The sequence below is a fragment of the Lupinus angustifolius genome, chromosome LG11 (assembly GCF_001865875.1).
Source record: "Lupinus angustifolius cultivar Tanjil chromosome LG11, LupAngTanjil_v1.0, whole genome shotgun sequence".
In the NCBI taxonomy this organism is placed as follows: Eukaryota; Viridiplantae; Streptophyta; class Magnoliopsida; order Fabales; family Fabaceae; genus Lupinus; species Lupinus angustifolius.
This window is the reverse complement of record NC_032019.1, coordinates 2079510-2092656: the sequence shown is the minus strand read 5'-3', so window position 1 is coordinate 2092656 and position 13147 is coordinate 2079510. Positions and strand designations below refer to the sequence as shown.

At 33.9% G+C, this 13147-nt stretch overlaps 3 protein-coding genes across 3 annotated transcripts; all 3 read left to right on the top strand.

Annotated features, from left to right (window-relative positions):
* Positions 1633–3130, top strand: LOC109359539. Its single transcript, XM_019604244.1, has one exon. The coding sequence runs from the start codon at positions 1725–1727 to the stop codon at positions 2997–2999; it is 1275 nt and encodes a 424-aa protein (XP_019459789.1). The 5' UTR covers positions 1633–1724; the 3' UTR covers positions 3000–3130.
* Positions 3800–8829, top strand: LOC109359469 (uncharacterized protein At3g50808-like). The gene is made up of 5 exons (XM_019604145.1): positions 3800–4081; positions 5335–5405; positions 6763–7032; positions 7925–8071; positions 8197–8829. Exons 2-5 carry the CDS (start codon positions 5373–5375, stop codon positions 8389–8391), a joined length of 645 nt encoding a protein of 214 aa, XP_019459690.1. The 5' UTR covers positions 3800–4081; positions 5335–5372; the 3' UTR covers positions 8392–8829.
* Positions 10151–13055, top strand: LOC109360895. The gene is made up of 4 exons (XM_019606093.1): positions 10151–10809; positions 11478–11747; positions 12468–12614; positions 12737–13055. The coding sequence occupies exons 1-4, from the start codon at positions 10774–10776 to the stop codon at positions 12935–12937; spliced, it is 654 nt and encodes a 217-aa protein (XP_019461638.1). The 5' UTR covers positions 10151–10773; the 3' UTR covers positions 12938–13055.

The window sequence follows — 13147 nt, the reverse complement described above, 5'->3', positions numbered from 1 at the left end:
GACACCTACTTAGATGAGCCGTAATGACTTGCCTTTCTTGAATGAACTTTGTCTCGAGTACCTTGAATTACATGTAGCTCTCATATTATATGAATTAAATAAAATACTTAACAATAATTTAAAATACTTGTAAGATTAAAATAAATCCTAAGACTACTCATGAGAATAAAATCTCAATTTATTAAAATAATAACTAAAAACTATTATAATTTCCTTCCAAAAATGTAAATTTCAAATGGATTGCCTACTTGTAAGATTGTCCTCCAGAAATCATATGTTGTCCCCTTGGTTTACATCAGAAGAGCATGTAAATTAGTTGGCACCTGCAAATAGCAAAGGGAAGCATTCAGTTACAGAGGACCTGATGCTAAAGTCCAATGTTGAAGGCATAGCTAGTGTTCCTCCTTCTTCAGAGTCACTTAACCATTAAAATGAACTCCATAGCTAGTGTTCTATAACTTTTTAATCTGAACTTCAGATGGAAACTATTCAATTAAGGCCAATGATTCTGTTCCTCCCTTCATCTTCATTCAGAATCCTTCTTAAGAAACACAAAAAGAAACTTTTAAATCACACCCAGAGGAAACTTCTGCACCCCCACCTGAGGAATCTGTCAAACCTCAATGGCTACGAAGAAAAAGAAAGGGAACACCCACCAGCGCCTTTTTCTAAGTGCCTCAAGGAGGGGTCACATCCTTAATTTCTTACATAATTTGAATATCAAGCCTATATAATCAAGACCGTGTTTCTATTTTCTCGTGTTGTATTGTAGATTTGTAGTTCTAAAAACTCTTGAATATTTTTTTTTTTAATTAATAGTAACAATTATAAAGTGGAAAATGTTACACTCAGTACTAAACAAAACGCTTATAAATATACTATTAATTTTTCTCTCAATCAATTTACATTTTTATTGTACTCATTTTTTTCTTCCACGTCAATCATCACCATCTACCAAAGAAGAAAACAACAATAAAAATGAGTTTTTTTTAAATCAATAACTCATTTTATGTTCCCCCAAGAAAAAAGGTATCTTTCAACATTTCTGTTTTCCTGTCTTTCCTGAAAGATCAAAACTTTGGATGAAGTGTCCATTTTCGTGCTTCCCATGAAGAATACTAACTCTTCTCCCAATCACCCCAATTGCATATTAATTATGTGAACATAGCTCTTATTTAAATAATAAAGTACACCACTGGTCATATCCTGATAAAAATCATGAAAATATAAAAAAAAAGGATATGTCCGGTTTTCTATATTCTATACCCTGAATTGAAGAGATAGATAATGGCTACTTGCCCATTTAAGTCAATGATTTGCATCATGCATGTGGGTGCCTGGTCTTGATGGGGAGTTTTTCCTTCATTTGGTCATATATGGGGTTCTCCAGTGCATGTCCTGTGTGCAATTCCTAGTTTGAAAATGCTTTTAATTTGTCATAGATTGAGGTTTGAAAAAATCACATTGCAAAAAGAAAAAGAACACTTGCCAATATTCTTCTCTAACATGCTTAAAAACCCACTATTGCTCACAAAGTCACAACATTTAATTATACACATAAATATTCCAAGTCAAATAACTCCCCATGATCTGCCTCTATGCCTCTTCTCACTATACAATAGCAAAGGAAAATAAAGAATCCTTGACATTTGACAATGATATGCATATAAATTAAAATGGTTTGCTTCAAATCAAAAATATCATAACCTACTAAACACCCAACTATGAGAATGGATTCCTCTACTAACTCTAATCCAAAGACCCTTACCAACAATCTTCTCTTCATTTCCCTCCTTCTATTCACAAATCTCCTCACATTATTCTTTTCTTCCACCTTTTATTCTTCAACATGCACTCCCACTTTCTATGCTACTAGCTCAGTTACCACCCCAATCCCTACCACTTCAACTATCACCCCAGTTATTACGACCGCCGCTACCACCACTACTACCACCACTAATGATGATAATGACAACAACAATGATAATGACAAAAATAACAATAATGATGATGTTAAGAATGACAATGACTTACCTCCCGAATTCCGGGCTGCCACGTCACCCCAGCGGCTCCCCCTCGGCTTCAACCGCAACTTCGACTCCGACACCATCCACCCTCCGCTCCCGGACGCGTGCATCGTCTTCCCCGACTTGCTCCGCCGCTACATGACCTACACCGTCAACGGTTCCTGTCCAGACGACGAGGTCCTCTCTCAAAAACTCCTCCTCAAAGGCTGCGAGCCCCTCCCGCGCCGCCGCTGCCGCCCAGCCTCCCCACCAAACTTCCCTCCTCCGCTCCCCTTCCCTTCAAGTCTGTGGACCACCCCCTCCGACGACTCCGTCGTGTGGACCTCATATTCATGCAAGTCCTACGCGTGCCTCATCAACCGCTCGCACTCTCCCAACTTCGACGACTGCAAAGACTGCTTTGACCTAAACGGGCGCGAGAAACATCGTTGGACACGCAAAGAATCCGGTGGACTCGATTTCAGTATCGATGATGTTCTCGCAACCCGTGTTCGCGGTTCGGTTCGGATCGGTTTGGACATAGGTGGCGGGGTTGCAACGTTTGCAATTAGAATGAGGGAAAGAAATGTAACAATATTAACGACGACGTTGAACTTGAATGGTCCTTTTAACACGTTCATAGCATCAAGAGGGGTTATACCTTTATACCTTAGCATATCACAGAGGCTTCCATTTTTTGATAACACGTTGGATATTGTGCATTCTATGCATGTTTTGAGTAACTGGATTCCTGAGAAGTTGCTTCATTTCTTGTTGTTTGATGTATATAGGGTTTTGAGGCCAGGTGGGTTGTTTTGGTTGGATCATTTTTTCTGTGTTGGGGATCAATTGGAAGATGTGTATGGACCTATGATTGAGAGTGTTGGGTTTAAGAAAGTGAAATGGATTGTTGGGAGGAAACTTGATAGACCTAACCTTAAGGAAATGTATCTCTCTGCTTTGATGGAGAAGCCACTCAACAATTCTTGGTGATTCATTTTATTACTTTTTAGATGTCTTTTTCTTTTCTTATTATCATGTATGGTAATTCAACTGTGAATCACAATGGTCATTTTCATCTTCTGTTTTTCTATTCTTTCTCAATCACAATACAAGGCACTCAATTATTCTCTATGTTTGAATAACAAATTTTGTTTATCACCATGCACATTTATTTCTTTTTTTTATCTCAATTGTATGCACATACATTTCCATAAAATACATTAAAAAAAACATTGGAAAATTTTGGTATACCATTGATAGTGGCTAAAAGGACTCAATTGATCAAAAGACCACTCAATTAATATAAGAAGAGAATTTCAAAAACTAAAGAAAATAAATAAAATGAACACATGTAGAGAAGAGAAAATAAATAAAAAAAGAGATGAATGAATTTATTAGAAGCAGGGTTCTTAAACTCTCAACCTAATTGCTAAACTATAGTTAGATTGTTCTTGCATTTTAAATACCATAATCTGAATTGATCAAGTGAATCAAAAGTTGAGATCTTCTCCATTAATGGAGAGACAAGTACACTCAAAATAAGAGAAATCATGTAATATGATTTGACACTTTTATCTTTAAAATATATTAATATGACATTTTCACCCTTATGTATAAGTATAAAAATGATCACTTACCTCTCCATTAACGTAGATGATCCTAACTCGTGAATAAGTGGATTTCCAATATTTAAATTTCGATAGATGAGATGTAAGAAGAATGATTGATGACATTTCAAAAAGAAAAACAATTTTGTGGGCTAAATTTGACAGGCCCATCGTGACATACCGTATAAGTTTCTTACCAAAAACGACAACCTTCAACTGCGTTTTTGATTCCCCCTTCCTCTAGCTGAAAACATCAACTTTGCATTTGTGCTCAAAATAAAACCCTTGTCCCTTTCTCTCATCATCTTTTTCTTCATTTCAACATTTATTCTCCCCCTCCATAGTTTCTTCAATGTCTCTTAGTAAGAAAAATTACACAGAACTTTCTATGCATGGAATTGCTGCACTATTGGTTCTTCCATATAATGGTGTGTCCCATCAAAATGCATTCCACTTTTCTCACTTGTAAGTGTTTCCAAGCCATATTGCATCATAAAGTTTATATCTTTGTTACAATTTTGTTAGTTGAATGCATACCATGGACATGGGTAGTAGTAAGTGATAGATATGTAATTTCCATGAAATAGATTAGCATATGGATGTTCAATTATAAGAAAAGGACAAAGAAAGTAACAATAAGTGAAGTAAAACGTTTTCAGAATCGCTATATAAACTAATAATATCGGCTGCAAACATCCGTGGATGGTGGTTATAGAAGGGAGCTCAATGTTGCAGTTGCTAATTACATGATGATATTTTATTGGAAATTCAGGGTGTACTTGAATTTAGTACTTGGAAAATTTATCTGTAATCGTTGGTGATGGTTAGCCGAATTAGAAGCCTATTTTGCTAGATGCTTAATTGATAAGCCCAAGAATTCAGGGCATATAATTGTGTGCGTGCGCGTGTGTTTGAATGAAGAATAGTCTTTATATTGTCCTCATCAAACAAAAATCTGGAAGTGTATCCATAATAGTCAGATTTGGTTACTTGAAGACATGTTACCTTTTCCTCTTATCTTAATAAATTGTTGCATCTTATACTGTCTTTCTAAGGAAGGATAGTAATTGCGGTCATACATATTCAACGAACTTCTGCAAATGATAATTTTGTCGAGTCACGGGACAGGCTAATGCCATTCCCAAATAAATACCGGTCCAACAATTAGCAAATAAGAAATAAAAAAGTTTAGTAGAATGCCTCGCACTGAATTTATTTGTATTCACTGAGTATATCAAGTACAACTTTGCGCCGCATTAGAAAGGTTACTCTCTAGGGTAAGCTTTTCCTCTTTGCCTTGATTTCTCACAATTAGTTTTGATGAATTTATTTGTCATCATTGAATATATTAACTCAATCTAGATCAGAAAGCATGCTTTATAATAGTGATTACTTTCTAGGGTATCTTTTTCCTATTTTCCTTGATTTTGTTCGAGTAGCTTTTGCTTAATTTATTTGTTGTGACTGAGTATATTTACTCATTCTGAATCAGAAAGAAAGTATTGTAACACTTTCTAGATTAACCTTTTCCTCTCTGCCTCGATTTCACTTGAGTAGTTTTTGCTGATTTTTTGTCGTCTTCGAGTATATGAAATCAAACGTTATATTGGAATAGTTACTTTGTAGAATAAATTTTCCTCTTTTCTTGTGCTTCATGTCTATTAATCAGATTCGTCCAATTGAATCTAGAGTTTCACCTTTAACATCTTTTCATTCAGAAATCCAATTTTCCATTTCAATTTGAAAGAAGGAAACGATGAGTGCTTCTTCGTCCACCAATGAGAACAAGGTACGTGTCTAGAATTTCCCCTTATATAGTTCCTGTATTTTAAAATGAGCACAATTTTTCAAATACTCCTTTCTCTTAGGTATCTTTGTCATTCTTTTTACATTTGTCTTTGCATAAACTTTTTTTTTGCAAATGGGGTCGTGATAAGTCGAATTGTTATTTTGAGAAGGATAAGAAGCCCTTTCATCTTACTTCATCTCATTGAGAATTTTAAAAGCACAATTTGTTCATAGTGTACGGTTAACTATAAAATGAGAACAATCTTACTTTTAGTATTTTTAAATGAAATTTGATTAATTATTAGTAAAAAAATCAGCTTTGGAGGACCAATATGCTCAAGATTTGGTTCTGGTTAGAGATAAGAAACTTGAAGATTGCTTCATGAGTGAGTCGATTCAAATATTCATACACTCGGTTGAAATGTAATACCAAAAAATTCTTGCTAGCTGTTACTTTTTTAATTTTGGTTTATCTTTTATTGCATTTGCATCAGGATCAATCTCAAGCATAACCGAAACAATAATTGCAATTAAGCATATAGATCATGTTAAACTTGACCTCTTTCTTCTAGGTTGCTTTACACTATTTTTACTCATCTTTACATATTCTTACATAAAGCATTTGTTCCTTGGAATAATCTATTGCGTTCTTATCTTACTGTATCTTTGAAAGTCTTACAGCTTTTCATAATGTTGGTCTTGCTTGAAGTTTTACACACATTTTACTCATCTTTATATATTTTTACATGGAACATTTGTTCTATGGAATAAGCTATTTCATCATATCTTTTAAATATATTGGTCTTGAAACTTTTAAAGATAATGGTCTTCTTGCAATAATATCTTCTAATAGCCAAATTTGTTTGAAGCCAGAAATATAAGCTACTAGTTGAGTTAACTTATTTCCAATCTCATCCTGTTTAGCATACTGAATACTTTGGTTATAGTTCCTATCTTGTTTTGCATTAAGCCACTTGGAGCTCTCGCATTTAATATCACCTATGATCATATGGACATGTATTAACTGAAGCAAGTAGCAATAGTAAATGTCAATATCGTTTTTGGTTGGCCTATAATTTAGAGTAAAAAGTTAGTTTTAATTTGTGATTTATTCATATGTACTACTTTTTGTTTCCTTAATGGTTAAAGGCAGCACTGGGTTTGAACACATTGGTGCATCAAAATGTAGTAAATTACTTTTCCAACTAGAATATGCCAACCTTTATGTTGGATGACTGCTTTGGGCTGGAAAGGAAAATGAAAACAAAATAAAGAGTGAATAAAATATTGATGAGATGAACATTGGTTCCTTTAGGTAACCTTCTGTATAAACTTTACCGACATGGTTTACTTTGTAGGCTGAGCAGGTTGACAATTGCAAAGCCCAAGAGAAAAGGTGGCTTGATGTTTTTTTGGGGGAAACTTTCTTTGGTTCCTGTGCAACTCATCCATTTCGTAGGAATGAGCTAAATAAGTACTGCATAAATTGCGATGTATCAGCTTGCGAGTACTGTATTTCGTCTGGTTCTCATCGCCATCACAATATTCTGAAAGTCTATAGACATATTCACAAAGTAGTTGTCTCCCTACGTGCTATGGAAAAGCATATTGACTGCTCAGAAATTCAGGTACAATATTGTTTCTTTCTTTAACTTAAAAGTTCTGAGTATATATTTTAGGTTTGACATAAAAAACTTGTGACTCTGCAAATTCTTAAGTTTTTGTTCATTTGTTCATTTGTCTAATAATAGTTCCTTAAATCCCCATGGAGAAGTTGTAGGAGATCATTATCTCTTATGTAAGTCTAGACAATCTTGTGAAAATGCAACAATCAAACAGGTTGCTGGTGTAGTAGAAATTGATTTATTGCTTATATTTCATTCTGTAGTTTTATTTGAGCCCGGAAATAATTGAGATAAATGATTGTAAGTAAATTTTATCGATATAGTTGTGTCATGAAAATTTATAAAAAGGGTGGGCCCAATGCACGAGGGTCCCACTTATTGGGAGTCTGGGAATAGTAGATGTATGTGGCTTTACCTGCAAGTGAAGAAAGATATTTCCATGATTTGAACTCATGACCTCGTGGTCACTAAGCAACAACCTTACCATTGCACCAAGCTCACCCTTTGTCATGAAAATTTATAATGTTGAAAAAATACAGCACCAAATAATCACTGATCTTTTGCGAATCATATGCTAGAACTTCATGATTGTTATTTTTCTGTTTTCTCTCATGGCATATTTGCTTAAAGAAAACCATTTTCAGTTGGTTTATAGTCACAAATAAGTTTGTAACTACATATATAAATATTCCGATGTAATAACTATTACATAATTTTGCATTGCTTGCTGTTGATTAGACAATGTAGTATTAACTCTAAGTGACATGTACATCTCCAATACACCTCAAAAATCCATACTGAAGTTTTTATTGCCTAAATTTAAATTGTGGGTTTAAATATTTTTGTTACCAAGTTCTTTACTGCGTTTCTGAAATTGGTTTGTATTTGGATGCAGCGTTATAAATGCAATAAGCGAGTGGTTATTTCTCTATATCCTCTGCCATCCTATGGTGTAGCACCAAATGTTGAGGCATCATGCAAAAGTTGCAGTTGGAAGTTGACTGAACCCAATTTATATTCCTATTGCTCCATTTCTTGTAAGGTAATGATGATAGTAATTTGACAATCTCAAGTCAACCATATATTTTTCCCCTTCCGTGCGCGCAGCATGTCTTTAAGATGAACTTCATAGTTAGTATTTTTTGACATTTGAATCTGAACTTTCAGGTCAAATCAGTCTTAAGAAATCCTGATGATTCTGGTCTTGCCCGTCCTTATCTAGAGAGTCGGGTAAAGATAAGGAAGGGGGCAACTTTTGAACCCCGAAAGCCGATGGAGGAGATGCAGAAAGAAAACGGTAACCCTGTGTCATTTCGTAAAAGAAAGAGAAAGGGAACACCCCATAGAGCTCCTTTCTTCTAAGTTCCTCAAGTGTTTCACGTATCCATAATATAGTTTGAATATACAGGATTGGAAGAAATTACTTGATCAAGGTTATTTACATAATGAGAGTGAATCTATTAGTCATGCTGTGATGAAGCTTTGAAATATACTGAATTCTGGTCTTTTGTGGTGTATACTTAATATCATGTTTCACTACATCATGATGTTTTTATGACATTAAACTTTGTTGTTATTTATTGTTATTGGTAGTTTTTTTGGAGTATTTGATGCTTAAAACCGGAGATGCATGTTGTGCATTGTTGACACTCCAGATTACAGCATCACTATAGTTTAACAATTCATGCACTTCAAACACTTAACTCTATAAGGTAGCTCTGATTTCAGCAAACATGAAATGAAAGCATATTCCAATTTTGGCGTAGACATAATGGAATAAAGGTTTGGTTGTTGTATTGTAGCTATCATGACATATAAAGAGCCTATTTTTGTCAATCCTTTCTATCATTTGGTCTTTCTAAGACATTTATTGCTTTCTATTTGCTCCCATAATTTTGTTTGTTTGTTTCATTTGGTCATACAGATAGGTTTTTCCTTATAATTTACTGAATTCTCAACTAAAATTCATAATTTTGGTCTTATTAAGTTTAGAATCTACAAAATCTCTATAGTTGTTCTGAAACTGCATTATTAAAATAAAATGGATTTTATAAAAAAATGATTTTATGCTGCATGTCAATTTTAGTATAATTGAGTTTGGTAATTCATTTATTATTTAGATGATATACCATTAAACTTTATAGACATGTCAAGGGTTTGAATTTTGGTATATATATGATGAAAGATAAAAAAAAATATGACACTTTTATTTCCATTTAATTTCCTGTCTGAAAACAATGAACAACACTCACACCTTTCTCTCAGTTTTTTTAAATGTTACACCTTTCTCTTCCTTTTGTTTATTTTCATTTCTTTTAGGCAAAATTGTCGAAGTTATTTTTGATAATGATAGATAGTTGGAAGGATAAATTTGACAATGGCAATGATAAAAATGATAAATAATAACTTCAAAGCAACAAAAAGAAAAGGTGAAGATATTTTTGAAGGAGAGATAAAGAGTTAAAAGACAAAGTAATGAATTAATCTCTTTCGATTTATATAACTGTTATTTCCAATAATTTATTGTTTCATTAACCTTTCACAATCAACACAAAATGAATATCTATTTCCTTTTTAGGGATGGATTGAAAACGGGTTTGCTCTTTTATTTTGGGCCCTTTTATTGTTCATTTATTTTAATTAGAATATCATGGGCTAAAAATACTCATCAAAACGACAATGTTGAACTTCGTTTTGTTTCCCTCTGCCTTAACTAAAATTGAGAACTTCAACTCACATCTTCACAAAACCTCTATCTCTTTGTATCATAAGCATTATCTTTTTCCCCAATCAAGCATTTCTGTTTTCCCTATACATTGTTTTCTTCGGTGTCCTTCATTGAAGCTAAGTGTATATACATCTGCTATGCACAACCTTGCTGCAATATTGATTCTTAAATATAATAGTGTTTCTCATCAAAATGCACTCTCTTTTTCTCACTTGTAAGTTTTTCCAACCCATATTGTATCATAAATTTTGTTTCTTTTGGTGTTTGTCAAAATTTTCAGTAACGCTTCCTCACTATCATAGACTTATAACTGATAAAAACTGAAATTCAGTATATAGTATATGTGTGTGTGTGCATGTATATACATATGTATGTGTAAACATATTCAGGCTAGCTACATAGATAGATATAAATATAGAATAAAGGGTCTCCTTTGATAAGATTGAACATTGCTGATAAAATTAACATAAATATCTTTCCGAATTTTGTACCATCTTTATTAGGAAGGAAAGTAATTGTGCTCATAAAAAGAAGAAACTGATTTGTGTTGTGTGATGGGGCAGACTAATACCACTGACAAACAAACCCTAGTTACGTCTTACGTGGCTCACTTGGGTATGGTTCATCATTTTTTTACATTAATTTTATGAGATATTTTTATGATGAGGCCGTTACGTGGTACGCAGTATGGTGAATTCCGTACTTACGGTAATTGTAATCATTATGTAACTATGAAACAAACACCTGCCCTACAATCAGAAAATAAGGGAAAATTGTCTTGCAGTAATGCCTCACAGATTTCATTGGTGTAGTCTTCATTGTATTTATTTGTCTTTCTACTGAATATGTGAAGCGTGACCTCATTCTAGATCAGATAGCAGACATGTATTGGAATGGTCGGTTACTAGGATAACCCTTTCTTCCCTTTTCATTTGCTTCTTGTCCATTAGTCAAATTCATCCAATTGAGTCTGGAATTTGTAAACCTAGTTTTTGGTTTCAATCTGCAAGAAGGAGATGATGAGTGCTTCTTCCTCTAGAAAAGTGAAAAAGGTGTGTGTTGAGAGAAGTTTTTCCCGTATATTTACTATTGGCCACATGTTAATTTAAGCAGTATTTAGCGAATTTTCTTTTCTCTGATCTTAGTCCTTGTTTTCAAATCCCCCTTTTCTGTAAGTGTTGTCTTGCGATTAGTCAATTTGTTATTTTGCGAATGATAGGCTCTGTCACCCTCTACTTAAATTCACTAACGGTTAGTTGTTCTCATGAATAGTGTATAAAACACTTGGTAGACCATAAAGCAGAACAATATGAATCCCATTTTTTGTATTTTTAAGAGAAATTATATTAATTATTAGTCAAAGAAGCACTTTTGAGTGACCACAATACTGGAGATTTGCTTCTTGGTTTTGTGTTGGCCTAGAATTTAGAAGTAATAGATTTCCTTTTATTTGTGATTGGTTCATATGTAATGGTTTTTTGCTGCTTTAACGGTTAAAGTAACACTGAAAAGTGTCCGGTTTGAACATATTGATGCATCAAAATGTAATGAAGGGTGGCCAACAAATATGAAGGGTGGCTGCCTTTTTGGGAGAAAATGAAAATATAAAAAAAATTAAGAATAAAAACTTGAAAGAGTTAGTGGGATAAAAAAATGTCCTGGATATTAGTTTCTTTTGTAACTTCCAATATAAACTTAACTTTTATGGTTTACTTTGTAGAATGAGCAGGTGGCCCAATGTAAAGTCAACAAGCCAAGGTGGCTTGATGCTTTGCTGGGAGAAACTTTTTTCGACTCTTGTGAAGCTCACCCATTTCGCAGGAACGAGTTAAATCAATACTGCATAAATTGCAATCAACCAGCTTGTCGATTTTGTGTATCATCAGGTCCCCATGACCATCACCAGATACTTCAAATCTATAGATATGTTTACAGAGATGCTGTCTACCTCAGTGATATGAAAAAGTTTATTGACTGCTCAGGAATTCAGGTATGATGATATATTTCCTTGACTCGAAAGTTTTGACTAAACATTATAGGTTTAACATTCAAAACTTATGTGACTCAGTGCATATGATATTACTTGCTTAAATTCACATGGAGAGATTATAGGAGATCATTATGTCTTTGATAGTCTTGATTGTCTATGTTGTGGAATGAAATAAGAAAACTTGTTACAGCTATACTGAATATTGATTTAAATGCCTTGTTCATTTTCCTTTTTAGTTTTGATGTTGGGTGGTTTTCTGTAACTAGCTTGAGCTCAGGTGACTATTGTTAGTGCTTCATAAGCTATTTCATTCCTATAGGTTGTTTGACCTTGGAAAGTTTTAGATGAATGATTATAACAGTGTTGTATGATGACTAAATGCTTGTTAATTGTATGCTAGAACTTCTACCCAATATTCTATTGTGGTGATCATTCCCAACCTCATAATTCGTCATTGTCCTGTTTTCTACCATGGAATATCAGCTAGAAAAACCAGTTTAATTGGTGATAATCACAAAATAAATGTTCAAATCACATATAAATGTTCATATAGGATGACTCGTTTACCTAATTGGTGATATGCTTGTCTCCAATACACCTAAAAATCTTTACAACAATTGTGTGCCTGACTAAAAAGTTTAAATAATGGATTTAGATAAGTGAACCTCCTGAACTCAATTATTTACCATGTTTCTGAATTTGATTCCTGTTTGGTTGCAGCCCTACAAATGTAACAGCAAATGGGTTATTTCTCTGAATCCTTTGCCACACAATGGTTCAGCAGTAAATTATGAGGCGTCATGCAGCATCTGCAGTAGAAAATTGACTGAACCTCATAAATATAGCTACTGTTCGATCTCATGCAAGGTGATAATGGCAATTATTTGAAAATCGCAATCATATGTTTCCTCCTTTTTCCACGCTCCCTTAGCCATTAAGATGAACAATATAGTTAGTGTTTTCTGACTTCTTTTAACCTGAACTTTCAGGTGAAAGCTGTTTTAGAGAAACCTAATGATTCATTCCCTCCCTTCATTTCCATCCAGAGTCCTTCCCATGAGACACAAGAGGAAACTTCTGAACCTCAAATGGAGGAAGCCACTGAACAACAAAATGAGGAAACTTCTAAACCACAATCACTGCGGAAAAGAAGAAGAAAGGGAACACCACACAGAGCTCCCTTCTTCTAAGTGCCTCAAGACTCAAGTGGGTTATGTATTACCATATAGTTTGAATATGCAAGATGGGTTATCTAATGAAGACTGAATCTGTTTGTTGTGTTTGTGATCAAGTTTGAAAAATTCTTAACTCTGAATAACTTAAATCCTACAGTTTTATGTAATATATTTAGTTTTTTAACCTTTTTCTATTTATTACTTTTTCTTCAATATATGTTCAAC